Below are 22655 nucleotides of genomic sequence, written 5' to 3'. Positions count from 1 at the left end.
GCTGGCAACCTGCCCGACACGCAGCCACCACCCGGCCTTTCCTCCTTTCTCGCTGTAGCTTTTCAATTGATTTAATCAGCAACGTGACCCGAGGTCTCAGGGACAGCCTGCCCAGTGACATACTGAGTGGCCACCACTGAATCAAAGTGACTTCCCATAGAACACCTTTGAATGGTAAAAACTACTATGCTAAAAATGTCAGCCAGGTAAACAACTATTATGTACCCAGAATAGTTAAAAATAAAAAATTTTTTAAAAAGTCAACCAGGAAAGGAGAAATTTTCACTGTGACATTATAGTGAAGAAATCTAGTCACCTGAGAATCACCACCTTACCCACACGATTTGCCACCACCAGTGATAAGTTGTGTGACGTCAAGGACCCCTGATGTGATGAAAAGGACACTCCACATCTGTAGAAATCATCCTCAAATCCCATAACACCAGGCTTATCAAGAGAAAGAGCTCATGGCCGGGCACGGTGGCTCACGCCTGTAATCCTAGCACTCAGGGAGGCCGAGGCCGGAGGATCGCTTGAGGTCAGGAGTTTGAGACCAGCCTGAGCAAGAGCAAGACCCTGTTTCTACTAAAAATAGGAAGAAATGGGCCGGGCGCGGTGGCTCACGCCTGTAATCCTAGCACTCTGGGAGGCCGAGGCGGGTGGATCGCTCGAGGTCAGGAGTTCGAGACCAGCCTGAGCAAGAGTGAGACCCCGTCTCTACTAAAAATAGAAAGAAATTATCTGGCCAACTAAAATATATATATACAAAAAATTAGCCGGGCATGGTGGCGCATGCCTGTAGTCCCAGCTACTCGGGAGGCTGAGGCAGTAGGATCGCTTAAGCCCAGGAGTCTGAGGTTGCTGTGAGCTAGGCTGACGCCACGGCACTCACTCTAGCCCGGGCAACAGAGCGAGACTCTGTCTAAAAAAAAAAAAAAAAAAAAAAAGGAAGAAATGATTTGGACAGCTAAAAAATATATATATAGAAAAAATTAGCTGGGCATGGTGGCACATGCCTGTAGTCCCAGATACTCAGGAGGCTGAGGCAGGAGGATTGCTTGAGCCCAGGAGTTTGAGGTTGCTGTGAGCGAGGCTGACACCAAGGCACTCTAGCCCGGGCAACAGAGTGAGACTCTGTCTCCAAAAAAAAAAAAAAAAAAAAAACAGAGAGAAAGAGGTCAGACAAACAAAATGGGGAACGTTCTACAAAATACCTGACCAGTTCTTCAAACTCTCAAGGTCATGACAAACAAGGGAAGACAGAGACACTGTCACAGAGCAGAGACATGACAATCAAATGCAGCGTGGGCCCCTGGATGGGATCCTGGGACAGAAAGAGGACATTAGCCATCAAACTGGGGAATCCAAATAAAGCCAGGAGTTTGGTTAACAGTAACATACCAATGGTAATTTCTTAGTTGTGACAAAAGTACCATAGCTATGAAGGTACCATCGTTTACACGCGGGGTAAAGCGTATACTATGTACTGTAATCTTGACGACGTTTCTATACATCTAAAATTATTCCAAAATAAAAATTTATTTTTGAAAAGGTAAATATTTCCTTTGGGACTTCCGTGCAGATAATTACACAAAAGTAAAGAATTATGATGACCAATTAATTTTTTAGAAACTTCCTAAGTCTGCTGTGCCACCTTTCGCACAGTTGTGTTCCATTACTTGCTTCCTGTTATTTTTTACTGTTAGTCGAATGTTTCCACATTCCTTGAAGTTTAGTAAAATAGGTTTGATTGAAGCAAGTATTTTGGCCAGCGGCCAGCGAAGAAATTCCTGAATCCGAATCAGCACTCCTCCAACACCGAGGATGCAGTGGTTTCAGTTTCCAGACCCCCTCCTTCCCTAGCAGAATTATGTCAACTCCGAGGATGTCTCCGTGGATGCACGCATGTGTGAGTGCGTGTGTGTGTGTGTGTGTGTGTGTGTAGTGGGGAGGTGGGATACGGGGTGGGAGGCAGGGTCACCACAGTGCCTGAGACACACCTGGGCATGTCCAGAAGGGCAGGGATGGACACCTGGGTGTGCAACGGACAGCCTCCCGGGCGTGACTCATGACGATCCAGTCAGGTTGGCTGGCCACATTCAACGTCAGCACCTCAGAGCCCAGGAAGAGAGAGCCGGAGAGCTCTGAGACTCTGCAGTGGCTCAGCCGCCTTCGGCTGGTACTCAAGCCTCACGGAGAGACATCTTGCAGTAAAAATAAAAAGCACCTCTTCAAGGTGCTCAAGAAGCCAAGACGACTGAATGCAATGGGGTTTCCTGGATGGGATCCTGGGACAGAGAAAGGACATTAGGGAAAAACTAAGGGACTCTGAATAGGTGGACGTCAGTGAATAATAATGTGCCCAGGTTGGTTTATTAATTGTGACAAATGTGCCTTCACAACGTAAGACGTTAATAGGTGCAAGTGGGTAGGGCGTGTCTGGAAACCCTACTGTCTGCTCCATTTTTCTGCAAATCTGAAACTGTTCTGCATTCATTTCCTGGGGCTGCTGCAGCAGATGACCACAAACTGGTGGCTTAAAACAAGAGTTTCTTCTCTCACAGTTCTGCAGGCCAGAGGTCCGAAATCAAGAAGAGGAGAAGGCTGTGTGACCACAGAGGCAAAGACTGGAGTGATGTGACAACAAACCAAGGAATGGCAGCTGCCATCAGCAGCCCGAAGGGACAAAGATTCTTCCCTGGAGATCCCAGAGGGAGCACGGCCCTGCTGACACCTGTATGTCAGACCAGAACTGGAGAGAAAACTTTTCTCTTGTTCTAAGCTACCATATTTCTGGTAATTTGCACACACAGCCCTAGGAAACTAACACAAAAGGCATCTTACACGCAACCTGCCCAAATGGACCTCCTTGCCTTCTCCCCGCTCCGCCACCACCACCCTGCTTCCAATCTTCCAGCTATCAGTGTCTCTGCTCAGTTACTGAAGCCAGACCCCAGGAGCTCCTTCTGAAACCACTCCCAACACACATGCACCCCACTGAATCCGTCTTCTAGCCCTCCACACCCACCCCAGCCTCCACCATCCACTGTCTTCCCAACAGCATCTGCCATTTTCACACCCTTGATCTCTGCTTGTGCGAGCCAGCCAACCTCTTCCCTATGCACCCCATCTCCTGCCCTCCTCCACTCCAAACCCTCCATCACCAGAAATCCCCCTTTGCCAGTGCACAGAGGGACACCTGGCTCTTCAAGTACTCAGCCTCCCCCAGTCCCCGCTCAGGCTGACGTTGTTTGCAGACCAGAGTCACCCCCTTCATTCCTTGGAAGTAGTCCCTGGCCGACTGCGGCCCTCTTCCACCGCTCCCGTTTCAGTGTCCGTGTGGATGCACCGCCTAGTTCCGTGGCCTCTCAGTGCCTGGACCGGTGATCTTGTCCTCCTTGAGCTCAGTCACCATGCCGAAGCCACACCTTGGTCCTCAACATTACTGGCGGCAGCAACAGTCCCTCCACCGTCTCTGGGCGTCCTTCCCACACGTCCAACGCCACATGGGCACAGGTCCTGCCTGTTTCCTTGCTGCCTGTCTCCAGCTCTGAGACACAGCCTGGTGCACCGTGCAGGGGCCTGGCAGGTTTGTGGAAGGAATGACCTCTGCTGGCCACCAGGCACCAGTGGGGCGTTACTTTGGACGTGGGAACAGCCTTTCCAAACCTGCATTTGACATTATTCTTCTGAGAAGTTTAATGAGAACTGTACTCACTGAGAGATTTCTACCTCCAGGCCTGAGGCTCCTGATAGACCTTCCAGTCTTTAAGGGACCACCCGATGAGCCCGCACCCCTCACTTCCTCTCCACCCCCAAGAGACAGCTCATTCTTGGCTTGGATGTGCTTTGAAATACTTCAGGAAAAAAGTGGGCGATGGCTCAAACAAGAATTCTACTTGTGTGTCCTTTTGAAATTTCCACAATGAAAAGTGAAAAATAAAAGATTTCACTTACGATTTTATTAATTCTTTTTCTTTTCTTCTAATTTTTCTCCTGTTGAAACTTTTGTAGCTAAAAGTGGCTTAGCACTTAATCGCTCTGTGATTTTCTTCATGAAATTTCATTTCTTTTTCCTCGTAGAGTTAATGTTTCATATTTCCTGCGACCTTAACATTCCTGGGCACCCCGCCCCCAGTGCTGGGGGAGCAAAAAGGGCTCTGGAAACACAGGTTCACTGGCTACTTTATTACAATGCAGAAAATAGCCAATGGCTTCCTAAAGCTACATTCTAAAATACAAAAACTTTGTTACAGTAGCTGCAGCTAAGTATTCTCTCTTATTAAGTACTCCTGATTTGAAAGTTACTTATTGATATGTATCTAAATGTATAATTATATAATATAGATGTTACATAATTTTATATATATATATATATATACATACGGAAACTTGGCCTTTATGTAACATATCTTTAAAAACAGCTTCATTGACATATAATTCATATATCACACATATAACATTTTAAAGAGCACATCCTACACGTAAAAGAGTCAGTACTTGGGCAGACCTCAGTGAGCATCCAGCTTGCTAAGATGAGCACAGCTGTCTCACTGGCAGGCTTCAGCCTCTTTCCTGTTTGGAAATTGGTGTCTGCAGATCAAGGGAATCTCTAAGGTGGCCAAGTGTCCCAAACATTATATCCGGCAGAGGAAAGTCAACACACCCACTCAGTGAGAACTACCCTCTGCTGCTCATCACTGGCTCCAGCAGAGGTTTGGTGCCTGTGAGAGGAAGAACAGGAGTCCCTCATGGGGACCTGGGCTCAGTGACCTTGGGCAAGTTATTTAACCCCTCTGGGTCTCAGTTCCTTTCACTGTAAAATGGGGTGATGCATACATAGACCAAGCAAGTTTGCAGAGAGGACCTGAGTCAATTTATAGAAAGTGGCTGGCACACAGAAGATACTCTGTGAGTGACAGCTACTATTTTTTAGTTGCTGTGGCTACTTTCTTTATCAGTGGAAAGTATCGGGTCCTAGAATGCAAACTCCAAATGTGGAATCTGTAAATAGGATAATGATGCCGGGTATAGGTAGAGAACAGGTGGTCTCCCCAACCCTCTCCCCCCGCACAGAAAGGGGAAATCTCTCCCCTGGAGGTCTGTAAATATTTCAACGACAAAAAGATCTATGTGAAATAAAATCCTTATGAGGTCAGAAGGGGTAATGGGTGGCGGTGGGGGGGCAGGGTTCAGCATTCAGCTTTTTATCACTGGTACAAGGTGTGCGCCTAAGTTAAATCCCAATGTTCATAGTAATCACCTGTAGAAATCAAGGATAAGATGGCAACCCTTGCGGACAAAGCGCAAACTTGTTGTGTCAAAGTTTTCCTTTAACTGCATCACTCATGTGCTCTCTGATCTTGACTGATCCTCTGCCAGTCTGAGTTCACAGGGCCCCGAACTCGGGTGCATGTGGGGCAAGCAGGAAATGGCTAACATCGCCTTTAAAAAAGACCAACCATCACCCTCCTGAGCCACTAAGTTGAAAGATAAAAGTAAAATTTTGGAATTCCATCCTCTGCCACATTTACCATGAGTGTAAATCTCTTTTTTTGTTAGAGCAAAACCTAAAATAATTTGAGCCTCTATTTCATAAACAAGATTAGTTTCTCAAAGTTGGTTAATTTGCCTTTTATTCATTCATTAATTCATTGACAAAGTGAAAGCAGAACTACCTGCAATGTCACCTGTCTCTTCCCTCTCACAGGAAATAAACCTCAGATTTGGGAAAAGTGCAATGACTACTTAAAGCTACTGAATCCCTAGATGTAGGTGCTCATAGCATTTTGCAATGCTCTCTGCAGGCCCAGAAGAAAGTATATGCTCACCCTCGAGTTCTCTCAGCAAAGAAGCTGAATGTTCAGTGAGAAGTCACACAGAACAAATGTGGTGCCCCAGGCTTTCCAAAAGGACAAAAGACAAATGCCCATAAATATATTCTACCTTTGGAAATTCTGGCCAAGTAGTGACCTCTCAGAAAAGAAAGCCGTCACCACTAGGAGTCTACACACTAGTTCAATGTCATACTGCACTCTCCCAAAGGGGGTACAAAGTTGATAAACTGGGGTGATGCCTTTCAGTCACAGACACTGATATTTTCACAAAACATCTGGTGTCTTGTGATGAAAGAACAAACAGAATATAGAAGTCTAGATGACACCACAGATAAGACATGTTCAACTATATGGTAACCCCTAGAATTCTGATGAAAGGATTATGAGTCTGAGCGTGCATCTGTCTCATAGCAGGCCACGCCAGTCTTGGGCCAATCTCTTTCAAGCATGTTAATTCACTGTAGACAGCAGCCTTATACATATTCCAAAGATGCTAAGCTGGGATGGATGCCTAATGTGAAGATTGAAAAAACCTCAGCAAAATGATGTTTAGTAAGGAGGAATGTAAATTTGCACCTAAATTTAAGAACAGGTGAGTTTTAAAAGTATAACCCTTTCAAGTGGCAGATGGGTAATCTGCCAATGATTGTACAATGAACATAGAATGTGAAAGATGACTTTGGGTCTGCATACAATAACCATGGACTTATGGAGACAATGAAATCATTGTCTCTGCTTTATAGGGAATCTAATGGTCTGAATTTCAGCCCCTGGTAGGAGATCAGACTTGAGTCTATACCAGCTTGGGTGGTGCGGAGAGGGCTAGTTTTGGGACAAGGAGACTTCTGCAAACTCTAGTGAGCACACGCAGTACATTTATATGGTCGTTTATCTTTTGGTTTACCATTATCCATCCATTTCTTAAACTTGTTAACTGTGGATTCACGTGTAGTTGTAACAAATAATACAGGGAGGTCTCGTGCACTATTCACCATTCACCGGCCTTGTCCAATGGCAACACCTTATAAAGCTACAGCACAATATCACAACCTGGATATTGACACTGATACAATCCACCAAGTTTGTTCAGATTTCCCAAGTTCCAGGTGCACTCATTTGTGTATTTAGTTCTGCGAAATTTAATCAATCTGCGAAGACGTCTGTGACCACCAGTCATGATACACTTGAGATTGATTCTGAGGAACACTCCTTAAGTCTCTTTTGAATTTAAAAAAAAGGCCTCATTCTTCTAACTAGAGGCACTCCGACAACTGTAGCTTGGAAGTTAATTTATGGGGCAGGAACCGTGTGCCCCAGTGCCAGGACAGGTGCCCAGTGGAGCCTGGACTCCTAATTCCATTCCCTGGATGAGATACAAAGTGATCACTCACAGAATAAAAATCTCTCACTTGACACCTGAGGAAACTGAGACCAGAGATGAGATTTCCCCGTCCCAGCTTGACTGCGGCAGAGCCCAAAGACCGAGGGACCCCTGGCTCTCTGGGTCCAATGCTCTTCCGGCTTGTCCTTGCAGCCTACTCCCACCGTCATCACCTCCTACAAGTGCCTGGATGGAGCCGCTTTGAGGAAACAGGTGTTCACCAGTGTCTAGCTACATATATAAACAGCAATGAAAAAAACTTTTTTTTTTTTTTTGCAAAGAATTCCGATACCTATCAATGCGAGTATTTTTTTAGACCAGGGTTTTACGGAAAGTGAAAAGGAGCAAGCAGAAGTGGCACACCTCTGTCCGAAAACTCTCATCGGTCCCAGACCACCGACTCCTCTTTGTAAGGAATACAACGTGGGACAGACATTGGGACCTTGTGGCACAATCCTAAGTAGGTAAGAACAGGGTTTGAACGGAAAGGGTTTCTGAGCTACTCTCACAGGAGAGCCAACTAGACGCATTCATCTAGCCGCTGGGCGCTGCAGGAGGTACTTCGGGGGAGGCCCTCCCGTGAGCAGGTCCAGCGCCCTGGCTCCAGGCCGGCTTTCCGAGCACCCCCCGGAGGCCAGCACCGCGGGGCCCCGCGCCCCGCCCGTGCTGCTGGGGGCGCCCTTCCCGTCTGCCGGGCTGAGCGCCCGGGTCGGGTCACCGTGGGTGTGCGCACAGGGCTCTCGGCACAGGCCGTCCCAGGGCCCCAGGGCTGGCGCCTTGGACCGGCACGCGGGGGCCTCTCGCGGCGCTTCCGCCCACACCTGTGCGGCCACCCGCAGCCCTCGGTCGGCGGGAACAAAGGCGGGGGGCCCCGGACCGGCCGCGCGCTCCAAGATGGAGGGCGCCGGGGGCTCCAACCACCGCTACCGTGCACAGCGCGGCGCGGGCGCCCCCGCCGGCTCGCCTCCCGCGCCCGCCGCCTCACCTGCTGCGGCCAGGCCTCCCGGCGGCGGGCGGACGCAAGGCGAGCCTCGAACGCCGCCAGGCGCTCGCGCGGGAGAAAGGACCCGACCTCAAGCCGCGGCCCCAGCCCCCGCTCCCGCCCCCGCCGGTCATCCAGTCCCTGTCGAGCGGCGCGAGCTCCCAAACGCCCCTCCCCGTCTGCTCCCCCCTCCGGACGAAGGGCTGCAGCCCCGGAGCGCGCGCCTCGGCCCCGCGTGCCTTTCCCCGCCCCTCCAGCCCAGGCGGCCCGCGCAGGCCTCCGAGCGCGCGCCTGACCCCGCCCCACGGCCTCGGGGCCACGGGCTGGAGCCCCCGAGCGCGCGCTCCCGGCTCCCGGGTCCGAGCGGAGCGAGCTCCGGGGCGCGCCGGCCCCGCCCCCGGCCGCCCCTCCCCTCCCCGCCGGCCCCGCCCCCGCGCCGCGCCGCTGGCGCTCCCCGCTCCCTCCTTGGCCCGGGCCGGCACTTTCCTCCCAAGTTGCAGCGCAAGTTCGCCAGTAGCCGGCGGCGGCGGTGCGAGCGCCTCGAGCTGCCCTCGCCTTCGGACGGCCGGGGCTCCCCGCAGTGCATGGGTGCGGGCCCGGGCGGCTGAGCGGCCGCGCCACCCCGCTCCCCCGCCATGGAGGGGGCCGAGCCCCGCGCGCGGCTCGAGCGTCCAGCCGAGGCCGAGGCGCGGGCGGCCGACGGCGGGCGCCTGGTGGAGGTGCAGCTGAGCGGCGGCGCCCCGTGGGGCTTCACCCTGAAGGGCGGACGCGAGCACGGCGAGCCCCTGGTCATCACCAAGGTAAGGCGGCCGCGGGGCTGGGGCGCCAGAGGGGGCGGCGCGCGTCTGCTGGGGTCACCTGCGGGGACCTGGTCGCCGGGACACGCGTAGGTGTGTGGTCCTGGCGTCACTCCGGCCGCCTTGCGGCGGCTCCCAGAGCCTAACAGAGTTTAAATGGCTCTTGTTCCGGGTCCCTTTCCCCTCCCCCTCCGGCAAGGGGCCTGGCAGGGTCCTCTGTCACTCCCGGGCTCGCCAGCGGCGGCCTGCACCTGCGGGGCTGCCCAGAGGTTAAGGGTGGCATATTTCCACGAGCCAGGGGGTGAATGGAGCCGTCCCTACCTATGTTTGCCCTCCTGGTGCTCCCCCTGGTTCTGCACCCCTTGGACCTGCATCCCTTATCACTGCGAAACCCAGACTAGCAGCTGCTGCCAGCCCGGCTCTCGATTCCCATCAGCCCATCAATATTTACTGACTTTCGGCTTCCAGCCCTGGATACACCGCGCACTGATACTTGCAGAAATTTACAGGAACCGTAAAGCGTACTTTGAAAAAGTTACACTGGAATTCCAATAGTAGGAAATTCTTGGTGTGTCTCATCAGGAATGGGGGGCGTGTGTGTGTATGTGTGGGGTTTGCTTTAGAACATTGAATTCTCTAGTTGTCTCAAAATTCGTCTTGAAACTTACCAGCTGAACCTGTATAAATCTGTAAACACAAACACAGAAACAGCGATCCAATCATGCTGTTTTCTTCTGGTTAAAAGTGTCTAGTGGTCAGTTTCTTTGGGAAGGGTTGAGTCGGGCCATTCCTAGGGACAAAGTTCCCTCTAAAATGTAAAAAGTCTTGGCAACTAGAAGCGTTTGAAGGTGACTTACTGGTTTTCTCTGCTTTCCTGCCTCGCCACAGCAGGAAGAAATTAAGTGACCAGCCCGCCCCACTGCTAATCAATTTGGGAAGTGGGAAGGCTTTGTTCAAATAGCACATGACACAGCAAACTTTTCTATTCTGTATTTTCTCTCGTTTTATGTTTACAAAACCTGAGGCCTGTTCAGCTGTGCGCTAAGTTTATGTTGAACTTGAGAAACAAATTGTATTATTATGAATTTAACCAATGTGCAGTCCTTTATCTAATTGGATTCTTTGAAAAGACAGTGGGCAGTCATAAAGTGTGTACATCTTGCCCAGCCAGGGCACTCTTCTGCATATTTCTTAAAACATATTAGCGTGTGCCTTTTTAATAAAGATTTTAGGGGCCATTTCTGATGGTAACAGATAATAAGATTTCGGGTAAATCACTCAGATTGTCACCATTTCATGGATTTCTTAAAAAAAATCAAAAGATATACACATGATTCCACACCTCTTCCTCAGACTCAACTTTATAGCAACTGGAAGAAGCTGTAAAACATTATTTAAGGTGAAGTCTTGCTTTTTGGCCTTGTTGTCACACCAGAAGCTGGAAGGAGGGACCCCAGAGCCCCTCTTCCTTTCTCCAGGTACCCCAAGTTCTAAAAACTCTGGTGTATTCTTAGTGGCCTCCTTGTTGCCCCTGTCTGAAAGCCTGGAGTTCCAGAAATGGAAGGGGGTAGGCTGTAACCCCCATCGGACACAGCCAGGGCCTTTCAGAGCAGCTGGGCCGATTTCTCCTGATTTGGATTCCACCCTTTGGTTTGCGCTCAGGGCAGTTGCTAAGGTGTTTTGGGGAAGTTTTTGTGGCTACGCTAGGAGCAGTGTATGTAGTAGCCTTTCCAGATTGTGCCTTGGGATTTTGCAGAAATAACAATGCTTTTAATTCCTATCTGAGATACTGATAAATCCCTCCCTTAAACTGATGCTTAATTTTTATATATGCTCCAATATGACTGGAAGATTGTGGTTTTGCTGCTTAGGATGGAGGGGATTCAGGACAACTTTGGACTTTTGTACTAAATTTCCAAGCATACATATGTGTATGTGCACACATGCCCTTAACCATGTCTTACTGTGTGGCATGAGCAGTATTTCACACACCTGTCTTTTCTTCTGGATTAAGATCATTGGGGGTGCTTACCTACAATCTGACAGGTGGTAATTGTCACATTATTAGAAAAAGATGAAGGAAAACATGTCCATTTATAACCACTTAAAGAGTGGAACTAGACTAGGGGATATTATCCCACCACCAGAATTTGGATCGATGGAAGCTTTGAATCTTTCTCTTCCAGTAGCTACTGAAAAGTCACTGGGGCTCATTACATGGTAATTCTTCTAATAGGTTTTTTTTGTTTGTTTTTTTACACTTAAAAAGCCTTCTAATAGTTACATATTACAACTCACTTTCTGTTTAGCAGATTCTGATTTGGGGGTAGTTTGAGCCAATGGAAGAGGACGAGGGCACATTCTCTTTGTGGCACCGAGAGTATCATTAGAAAGCCTCACAGGAGTGCACCTCTCAAAGCTGCGAAGGGTGTCAAGAACAAGTCTGGTTCAGTCCCGATCTTCGGATAGAAAGGTTTTATTAGCTCATTTTGTAGATGAACCGGCTATGGCCCAGGGAGGTTAAATGGTGTGCCCTGAGGTCACAAGCCTGTCCGGTCCTGGAAGGGGCACTGAGAATCAGATCCTGGTCCCAAATGTCCATTCCCACTCCCCGTCATTGCCATCTGCTCGGGTCTGCGATCTCTGCCGTGCCACATTGGATAACTTTGGCACATCTGTTGGGTGAGGGTTTGTCAGCCTTAGCACTGTTGACATTCTGGGCCGAACCATTCTTTGTTGTGGGGGCTGTGCTGTGCTTTGTGGGATGTTCAGCGCTTCCCTGGCCTCTGCCTACTTCGTGCCACTGGCACCTCTGTCCAGGTGTGACGACCAAAGAACGTCTCCAGACATTGCCAAATGTTCCCTGTGGGCAAAATCACCCTGGTTGGGCATCGCTTTTGTTAGATTAACTGTGTATCACCTTTGCTCTTAAAGATTTTTGCTTTTAGAGGTCATGTTTAATTCTTTTTGAAGACACTGGCCTTTAGGGTGATGTGTGTTTGGAGGCCCCTGGCATTGCCAGTGTTTGCTTGGAGGCCTGTTTTCTTCCCGAGCATTGGCCCTGAGAATAGGCTTTATTTACATAGTAAAACTCAAACAAATACTTGCTTCATCTGCATTTTTGTTGCTGGAGAAAGGAAATCGAAGTAGGAACTCCCAGTGCTGTGCTTTAAGGGTGTTCAGAGTGGCTGTTGGGTCAGGACTAACTTTTCCCTGGGTCCAGTTTGAAGTTAAAGAGACGGCTAACTTCAGGGGAGTAGCATTCTTGGAATTCGAGGTGCACGCATGAAGCCCGGTGAGATCTCCGCTGAAGGATAGCAACAGGATTCGTACCTACTCAGTACATTTCTGCTGATTTGTAGCTTGAAACTTTGCTGTAGTTAGTGAAAAAATACAAAGCCATTTTTCCCTGCTGCTATTAGAAAGGGAGCAGGAATCATGTCCATGTTGTAGGAAACTGACTGTGTTTCCCAGGCTGCATGGTGGTTGACGTGGGACCTCTCAGGACCCGTGTGAGTCGATACGGTGGATATATGGGATCCTGCCGGTTTTTGCACGCTTCCACCCCCATCAAGTCAACCTGTGGAAAACTTCAGTGGGGGGTTGGGGAAGGGGCTGATTTCTAGAATGTCACCAAAGTGGCTGGAATGCCACAAAGCTGTTTGGGGGATTCATTAGGAAGCATTAAATCCACCAGCTGGGTGTCAGCAGGCCCCCTGCAGCCTCAGGAATGTCTGTTAAGGGAGGGAAGGAATGAAGCCCTAGCTCCCCGCTACACCATGTTTTAGACCTCCCCCCCAACACACACACACACACACACACACACACACACACACACAAAGAATGCCAGAAGCCTTAGCCAGAAGCTCCAAAGGAGACATTAATTTGTTTTTTCTTTTTTTTTTTTTTTTTGAGACAGAGTCTCACTCTGTTGCCCAGGCTAGAGTGAGTGCCGTGGCGTCAGCCTAGCTCACAGCAACCTCAAACTCCTGAGCTCAAGCGATCCTCCTGTCTCAGCCTCCCGAGTAGCTGGGACTACAGGCATGCACCACCATGCCCGGCTAATTTTTTCTATATATATTTTTAGCTGTCCATATAATTTCTTTCTATTTTTAGTAGAGGTGGGGTCTCGCTCTTGCTCAGGCTGGTCTCGAACTCCTGAGCTCAAAGGATCTGCCCACCTCGGCCTCCCAGAGTGCTAGGATTACAGGCGTGAGCCACCACGCCCGGCCAGGAGACATTAATTTGAACCAGGCCTAGCCCCAAGGTTTCCTTTAGGGAACAGAGCCATCCTGTAGGGGGTCAGGATTGCTGTGACCTGGGATGCTTAGGGGTCCCACACATGACTTGCCATTCCTGGGTGGCTTCAGAGTATTAGAGCACTTAGTTGATACGAGACAGAGCCTGGAGACGTTCTTTCTAGTGTGAATGCCAAAGGTGGAATCAGGGCACATTTTGGGAGCTACATGGCCAGGTCACAGATGTCCTATGTAAAGCTTTAGCTGGAGTCAGTGGTAGCAGAGAGCTCAGGGCAAAGACCAGAGGTTGGTGATGGGGGGGGGGGTGCACACCTATTGCACCTTCCTGAGTGGTTTGAAAAGGTGGCTCCATCAGATGTGGCCATTGTGCCAAGTCATGGTCATTGGTGACTTGGGGATTGGGAGGGCCCAGTGACAACCCTGGTCAGGGTAAGTTGTAATTTATGTCCTTATATAATATTTGCCCCCAAGAGCCAGTCAAGTTCTTTGTTAAATATCAGTAAAGTTTTTGAAAAAAAGAGGGATCCCTTGAGTTCAGCAGTGCATCAGGAACTGGTGGATATAAACTTCGTGGATGCTGGTCGATGTCTGTGTTTAAACACGGTGCTCAGTCAGTGTCTGCACAGAGAATGCTGCTGCCTTCCCAGGTGTCTGGGAAGAGAGCTCAGGGGCCCCCTGCCTCTGCCAGCCCCGGGTGCTGTGGCCGGGTGCTGTGGCCGCAGTGACTCCTCCGAGTTGTAAAATCCTGGTCATTTTCTGATGACACCTACAGTGTTTTCACGAATTATTAGGATGAGTGTAATTCTAAAGACTCATTTGAATTTAAGAATTATTAATAATACTATGGTTAAAAAACAAGAGGCAAGTTTTCTTTCCTGTGCTGAAAGACCCTTTCAGTTGGTAGACCTGCCTTGCCAACTGGCTTTCAAATATATCTTTATTACCTTTTCCCAGCCTGCAAATTAACTTGGCCCTGCTGAATTCTAATCCTTGTTCCTCCAGAGATGTTTTCGGCTTGAGGGTGGGGAGTCAGGCCAAGTGCCTGAAGTCCTGTTCCAAGGTCTGGTAGCTGGAGGCTTTGGGTTCAACTCCTGGAGTATTCTTCCTCTTTTAGACAGTAGTTTGACTCACACCTATAAATCCAGAGGCCTCTACGATTATGAAAAGCTATAAACATAAGCTGTGTATCACACTCCTGTACCACGATGAATGCGGTCTTCGTAGCTCAGTTATGAGTATTTCTTAACATGTCCTAACATTTATCTTTTGAAAAAAAAAAAAAAAAAGAAGTGTGCCCAAGAGCTAAATGTAGAATAGTACGATAATAAAAGGCTCTTAACAAATGGTAGTTTTCACCTTGACATAATGAGCTGGAGTTTCTTAACCCACCTTTATACTTCATGGCCGAAGAAACTAGGCTCCTTGAGAAGGGCTGGTTTTTCTCTTTGGAAAGCCTTTTGGAGTTGTCCGCTTGCCAGAATTGTTTTGTGTCAGCATGCAAATAAACCTGGATCTGTGGCCAAGTTCTTAGGGGCAGGGGAGGAAAGCTGAGGCTTTGTGGAACTTTTCTTGTTGCACACCGGGCACAGTGGAAACTTTCTCCAGGATAATTTTGGGGTGTAAAGGCTGAATAGACTTTTTATTCAGGTCTTCTTTTACTTTCAAACACTGTAGTCAGGAATGGGGCAACACTTTGAGGAGAAATTCTGCAGGTTTCTGCAAGCCACGGCTCTTCCTACATGTGCAAGCTGCAAACTTTAACCCACATGAAGGATTTTGAAAGAGCTCTGGGTGGCATGTTGCTCTTTTAGGCCTTTTAAAAACATTACCAGGCTCCGATACAGGGGAGAATTGTTTTCCTTTACCTTGTTTGATCCAATATTTGCATTGTCCTGTAGTAGACTGAGCCTGTTCTGACTCTGGGTGTGAATGTTCAGGCTTCTCTTTGGGGGAACATGCCTTAGTAGAAGGACAATAGTGTATCATTAAAAAAAAGTTGGACCAACCTTATTTGGATGAACTTCAAAACTAGAATCTGAACTGCAAAGGTAACATTTTTTTCTGGATGAGGTGACCCTGAGCTTTTTTTTTTTTTTTTTTTTTTTATCTCCAGGGTGTCAAGTTGCAGGCAGCTAGGGCTGCTTTTGTTGAATGGAGGAGGAGGAAAAGCTGTTTTCTGGATTGACTGGGAAGGGCTGGGATTATCTTCCTTTTGGCAAAAAGGTGACTTTAAGACTTTCAGATCAAAGGCAAATTGTGAAGGTCAACAAGAACCCAGGCGGGGTAGATCTGTGCCCTTGAAAAGGCAACACTTTTACTTACTTACAGAAGGAAAAGGGCAAAGTGTTAGTGTATCTTTTATGCGTTTTGTTTTTATTTTATCAAAGTGGCTCTTGCACGGTATGAATTATCAAGTAGTTCTTCAGAGGTTGTTATATAGGAATAGCTCTCCACGCTGTCATTTCTCCTCCCTAGAGAAGACTGTTGAAACTTCCTAGCGATTCTTCTGGCATTTCCACCTATATCCTTGAACTGTGGTTTACTTTGTGTAGTGCTCCTACTTTTGTTTGTTGGCTTGTTCTTCCCGCCATAGGAGATTAGGATGTCGCCTTACCTCCACACTCCTCGCTGCCCACCCGCCTCCCCCTGGCCACTCAGGCACATTTCTTGGCCCCTACACTCCTAATGCAATCACATCATAATTTTGGCTAGAAGAGGGCTTTTTACTCTTGGCATTATTGACATCGTGGGCCACCTAATTCTTTGTTGTGGGGCCATCCTTTGAATTGTTAAATGTTTAGCAGCCTCCCTGGCCTCTTCCCACTGATGTCAGTTTCACCCCCTCCCCCAGTGTGACAGCCAGACCTATCTCCAGACATTGCCAGATGTCCTCTGGGGAGGGGAACAACATTGCCCCCTCTGAGAAGGGCAGTGAATATTCATTGTTTACATTATTTCAATTGCAAATGCTATCACTGCTACACCTGAGGGGGTACATACTATGATTATTGTTCCTGCACAAGTCTTTGCAGTCACTGGGGTTAAGGATAGTTCTGTTTCTTTGCTTAATTTTCTATGCACTTATCATTGGTTCATCCCTCAATTCCTCCCCGATGATGAAACATCTTTTAATATATTTAAATACACAGGGGGTCATCTTTGGAGACCTTCTGTGTCAGAAAATGTCATGGTTTCTATCTCAACAATGAATTGGTTATTTGGGCGCAGTCTCAGTTGGAGACGGTTCTGCCTCGGCACTTTGAAGGTGGTGTCCTTTCTCTGCTGGTGCACGGTATTGCTGGAGGGAGATCAGACCTTTCTGTGTCTTGATATTTTGGGGTGGCTCTAATTTTTTCTCTTCTTTCTTTCTCTCTTTCTCCCTCTCTCTCTCTCTCCTTTCTTTTTTTGAGACAGGGTCTCACTGTGTTGCCCAGGCTGGAGTGCAGTGGCTATTCACAGGTTTGATCATAGCACGCTGCAGCCTCAACTCCTGGGCTCAAGGGATCCTCTGTCAGCCTCATGAGTAATTGGGATTACAGGTGTGCAACAGCACACTGTCTCTCTCAGTTTTCATTTCTTTGTATTTTTGTTCTTGGGAGATTTTATTCAGCCTCCTCTTCCAATCCTTCCAATGAGTTTTAAATTTATGCACTCATTTTTTTCAAATTCCAAGGTTTTTGTTTGTTTCTGATATGTTCCTTTTTCATACCATACTGATCTTGTTTTATGGTTCTTCTCTCATATCTCTGATGACATTAAGCTGGTTTCTAAAAATGTTATCTTTCTGCACAGTTTCTCTTTCAGAGCTCTGCTTTTATTGTTTGTTTTGGCTTCTTTCTTTCCTATTAAAGGTCTTCAAATGTCTAGTGCTCCTTGGCCATCTGCTGGGATTGAAGAGTGGGTTACGTAAATACCTTTTGAGGCCGGGCGCGGTGGCTCACGCCTGTAATCCTAGCACTCTGGGAGGCCGAGGTGGGCGGATCGTTTGAGCTCAGGAGTTCGAGACCAGCCTGAGCAAGAGCGAGACCCCCATCTCTACTAAAAATAGAAAGAAATTATATGGACAGCTAAAAATATATATAGAAAAACTTAGCCGGGCATGGTGGCGCATGCCTGTAGTCCCAGCTACTCGGGAGGCTGAGACAGGAGGATCCCTTGAGCTCAGGAGTTTGAGGTTGCTGTGAGCTAGGCTAACGCCACGGCACTCACTCTAGCCTGGGCAACAGAGTGAGACTCTGTCTCAAAAAAAAAAAAAAAATACCTTTTGAAGGCTTTGTGCATGTGCCATATCCTCTTGCTGAATCAACCCCTTTATCACCATATAGTGACCTGGCTCTGTGCATGTGGGTGAGTGATCTGACATGGCTGCTTCCCTGGGGATTCCTCTAAGGCCACCGCTTCAGATTGTTTCTTTTTAGGCCGGCCATGTCCTTGTTTGATAGTAACTTTTCTCTACTTAATACATTTCTGGTGTAGAGCAGATTGAAAAATGATGGGAAGTCTGCCGGTTGAGGGGATCCCTGCTTTGCTCAGCTTGGGTGAGGTTGGTCATCTCTGCTCCCAACTCTGGCTATCGTGGTTCCAGTTTGGAGGGAAGGTCACCACTGGGAAGAAATGTCAGTGCTTGGAGTTGGATCTTGCACTCAGTTCTTCACTTCTTTTTTTTTTTTTTTTTTTTTTTTGAGACAGAGTCTCACTCTGTTGCCCGGGCTAGAGTGCCGTGGCGTCAGCCTAGCTCACAGCAACCTCAAACTCCTGAGCTCAAGGGATCCTCCTGTCTCAGCCTCCCGAGTAGCTGGGACTACAGGCATGCACCACCATGCCCGGCTAATTTTTTCTATATATATTTTTAGCTGTCCATATAATTTCTTTCTATTTTTAGTAGAGATGGGGTCTCGCTCTTGCTCAGGCTGGTCTCGAACTCCTGAGCTCAAACGATCCGCCCACCTCGGCCTCCCAGAGTGCTAGGATTACAGGCGTGAGCCACCGAGCTGGGCCTTCTTCACTTTTTCTAACTCTTAATCTTCAGTCTGTCAAACTAGAGTCATTCCTATTTTATTGTAGTATCATGGGAATTAAATGAGGCAATGTGTAAAGCTAGCTCTAGTAAATTTAAATTCCTTCTCCCCTCCCCATTCCCTACTTAATCCTGATTCATTAAGAATTTGGAAAACTATAAAAAATAATGTATTGAACCAATTTACTGTGGAAAAACTTTAAGCTGGACTTTGTATGGCAGAGGTTTAATGTCTCTCCAAGAGATTTTGTTACTGATTTTGATTGTTTAGTATGGGATTTGCAGGAAAGCATTTAATTAAAAGACACTGCTAATGCCCAGCACCAAGGCATTGCCTGGGCTATATTTAGCCCACTGGAAATGATTCTTTTCTACACCAAAAAATTTAATTTTTTGTTGTAGCTTTTCTTCTTTTTATAACATTAATGGAGTAGCTCTTTCAGATGAATGTGATATTCAGAAGAATAGAGTTTTTAAAAAGTGCTTTGGGGAAGTGAAAATAGTGGGGAAAAGATGAAGGTTAACTATACCTGCAGTAAGACTCCATTTCTTCACTCCTTCACTCTTTGGCAGTAGAAAATCTTTCTGGGTCTAGAGTTGGACCCACAGGGGTGGCTGAGTTCATGGCTCCTCCTCCTCTCTGACATAGGGTTGGACTACATTTCCCAGTCTCCCTTGCTGCTGGGTGTGGCCATGTGACAGTTCTACCCAGGGGAGAGCAGGCAGAGGGGATGTCTGCCATTTTACAGCCCCACCATACTGTTCCCTGGCTAGAATGAGGTTGGCCCCTGGGCAGACCTCATCAGCATGAGTCCCTGAATGAGTTAGGAGGTGGCTGCTGTGCCATGGCCACCCTGTCAGCAGTACCATTACATGAGCAAGAAATAAGCCTGTGGTGCCAGTGTATGCTTCTTGGATTACTTGTTATAACAGACTATTTTCTAACAACTGAGATCCTGAAAGAAATAGTTGTTTTCCTTTTAACAAATACACCCAGCTGTAAGAGATGGAATATGCAGTGTTTCATTCACACCCATACAGGAGGGAGTGATTATTTATTTACTTTGTGGAAGGAAAGCGCCCTGGGTGTCCAATTAGCACATAGCTTATTCCCGGCACACTTACTATATAAAATGAGGCCTCCGTGCCCATCAGCTTCTTTCCATCTTACTTAGCCTTTTCTCTCAGCTGGTAATTTAATTTTCCCCCTGTCTTACTTTGCCTGACCCTCCCTGCAGCTGATTGCCTGGGAGTGCTGGAGAGGTGGGGAGACTGGGGGAATGCCCAGTCTGTAGCCCTCAGGTGGGGCTGGCCAGAGGCAGAGGTGGGGGGGGCGGGTGGCCAGCTGTTGGCATGGTTTCAGGGATTGGACCTTCCTCCTGGTTGCGTTGTCTTTTGCTTTAACTGCCTTGGTTAAAGTGCACATGTTGCCTGGGAGGGCTACACATTAAAACATCATTAACAGAGCTGCCTTTATCAGATTAATTAATTAGCCTGTATGGCAGACTTTCCCCCTGGCCCTGGGGAATAGCACACAGACACATGAGTTAGACCAACAGTGAGAAGGGAGATAAAGATGAAAGCCAAGTGAAACTGGCTTCGGGAGGAAGGTGGGGGGAGGAGACTGCCGCAGAAGGGGAGGAGGACTTTGGCTGTTCAGGTACCGGCCCCCTGCAGAGAGGAGTTAGCAAACCTTGGGAAGGTGTGGCCTTAAGGAGACCAGTGCCCAGATCTTTGGAGCTGAAAGCCCTCCCTGGACTTGCAAAAGAGGCAAAGGTGATTTTTGCCCATGGCTTGCAGATTCCGAAGCTGATTAAATTCTGCATCTGTCTGTTAATTGTGCATATGTTTGTAAATTTGTAAAGGGGGTGATATTAATCTATGCTAATTGTACATGTGCTTGTAAAGTTGTAAGTGCAGCGGTATTGTTTTTTCTTGTTGCACAAACATTAAATGAAAAACCTGAAAATAAAGGAAAAGATTGGTCAGTAGCCCTGCATATATAATAGTCTTATTTATGGAAGTACAGCTATATTGATTTTTTTCACCCTCTCTCTGTGGAAATCTTTGCTTTGAACCAAGTAGACCTAAGTATTAATTGCTTCAAGGTAATTCTCTTTAGAATTACATTGTCAACAATCTTTGGAATCAGATTAAAAGAAATTTAGTTTTGGGTATGCCACTTGAAATTTTAAGAAATGGCATGTTTTGTTATTATGGATTATATTGAGTTTTATAATTTAGCTTTTCTAAGCAGGCATATAAAAAACTCCCTAACTTCTGGAAAAGCCAGTACTGTGTTGGTTAAATATGTCAGTCTTTAAAACAACTGTGTGCTTTTTTGTATGTGCAACTTTTCTTAACATTTTCATTGTGTTTAGATGCCCTGAATCTTTAATTAAAGTTTGGAAAGAAAACACCTGGACTTAAAAAGATAGACCTGCTGCTGCTGGAATCATACTTGTTTTGTGCTGATTTAACAAACAGAGATCTTACACAGCTGATGCCATTAGGGTTTGGGGAGGCTATTTACACTCCCCGTTCCCATTTTTAGTGGTTGGTGTTTTGGGGAAAAGTAATTCAAACCTCATACCACTCAGCATAGTTGGGAGATTTTAACACAAAGGTAAGTTTTACGTTCTCTGCTGGCTCCTAAGGATGCCCCTTCTAGCAGCTTGAGGCAGGAACTTGCTTTGCTTTTACAGAGAGTTTAATTCTTCATTTAACCACGCTGTGATTGCTGTTCTGAAAAAGATGTTTAATGGACATGAAAACTCTTTATTTCTCTTCCTTTCTATTTTTGCAGTGGCTTCTACTGGCTGTTTTCCTTTGCCCTCTGCTAGGATGTTGGTTTTTCTCAAAGATCCTTTTATCTCTCCTTTCTCATCTAGGTGGTCTCGTGTGCTTCCTTGAAATAATGTGTGTCTGTAGACAACTCTCAAATCTACATGTGCGGCCTCCACTTCTCTTCTGAACCCTGGAAGGGCTCTTGGGGATTGCTGAGGCCCTTCAAACTCAGCACCATCCAAACTGAAATCATTCATCTTCCTTTACCTTCTTCCTTTACCTTCTCTAATTCTGAACCTCTGATCTCAACCATAGGTTTATCCCCAAACCTAGAAGTCATCCTCTGTGCTTCCCTCCTGTTAAGCTGCCACACCCAGTTGATTTCGAGCCTAATGTCTTATGCATGTCGCTTTTTTCCCATTCCCAGTGTCACTGCCCTCATTATTCCTTTCCTGGCAATCCCAGCAGTGTCTAACTTGCACACTGCCTCTGAGTATGCGCGTATGGCACACTCTTCCAGACCTCCAACAGCGGATGTGCCAAACACTCCTCTGCTTCTCATGCTCTTGCTAGAAGGGGCCCAGTCTCTCCTCATGTAACCCCTTCGCTAGGTATAGAAGACCTTTTATGGTTTAGCTCCTGCCTCTTTTCTACCCTCATCTGCTGGTCACTCATATAACACTTCAGCTGGGTATAAAAATTTCTTTATGTTTTAACACCTGCCTTTTTCCCAGCCTCATCTTCTGCTGTCACCCACCTTGATCCTTTAGTTCCACATTGTCCAAAATGGTGGCCACTTGTCATATGTGACTGTTGAGCACTTGAAATGTGGCTAGTCCAAATTGAACTGTGCTGTAAGTTAAAGTACACACTGGATTTTAGACTTTGAAACAAAGAGGATGTAAAATATCTCAATAATTTCTTTATATTGATTACATGTTGGAATTGTAATATTTTCACTACATTGGGTTAAAAAGGATATATTATTAAAACTAACTGTATGTATGTTTTTACTTTTTAAAATGTGCCTCGTAAACGATTTAAAGTTACCTGTGTGGCTCTCATATTTCTGTTGGACAGCTCTGCTTTTTAGAATCTTGTTAGGCAAAGTGTGGTCATTGGGGCAGCAACATCAGCATCACCTGGGAGCTTGTTAGAAATGCAGAATCTCAGACCCTACCCTGTACCTGCTGAATCAGAACCCATATTTTAACAAAGTGACTCATTCATATGGTAAAGTTTGCCAGGTGCTGCTGGAGGGAACAATTTGCTGGTCTCCCAGCATCCTATTATTTCAGGCTCTGCACAGATTCTTTCTGAGACATTCATGGCTTTGTTGATGGCTTTGCTCAAATTGCACCACCCCGGCAAAGTGGCCTCTGACTCTCCCTTCCCGGCCAGGCGCGGTTTTCCCATAGTGCCCTAAGTGGGCCTCTCTGATCACTGGTCTCGCAGCATCCTCGAGCCGATTGACTGGGAGGTCCCTGACAATGGAGACTGACTCTCGTTCATTCTCGGCATCGCAGGCTTACTGCCTGGCACGTAGTAGGTCCTCAAACATTAAACTCCTTTAAACACAGTTAACATGTAACCTT

General features: G+C 47.2%; 1 protein-coding gene across 2 annotated transcripts in view; it reads left to right on the top strand.

Moving 5' to 3' along the window:
- Positions 1-8731: 8731 nt before the first annotated feature.
- Positions 8732-22655, top strand: part of SHROOM2 (shroom family member 2) — a 137514-nt gene continuing 123590 nt past the window's right edge. For both annotated transcript variants that reach the window (XM_069464520.1, XM_069464519.1), the window contains exon 1: positions 8732-9000. In XM_069464520.1, the coding sequence (XP_069320621.1) occupies positions 8836-9000 (165 nt within the window). In that variant the 5' untranslated portion in view covers positions 8732-8835. The remainder of the gene's footprint in view (positions 9001-22655) is intronic.

Source organism: Eulemur rufifrons, chromosome 30, assembly GCF_041146395.1.
Source record: "Eulemur rufifrons isolate Redbay chromosome 30, OSU_ERuf_1, whole genome shotgun sequence".
Lineage (NCBI taxonomy): Eukaryota > Metazoa > Chordata > Mammalia > Primates > Lemuridae > Eulemur > Eulemur rufifrons.
The sequence above is the reverse complement of the archived record's forward strand: the minus strand, read 5'-3'. Positions and strand labels throughout refer to the sequence as shown.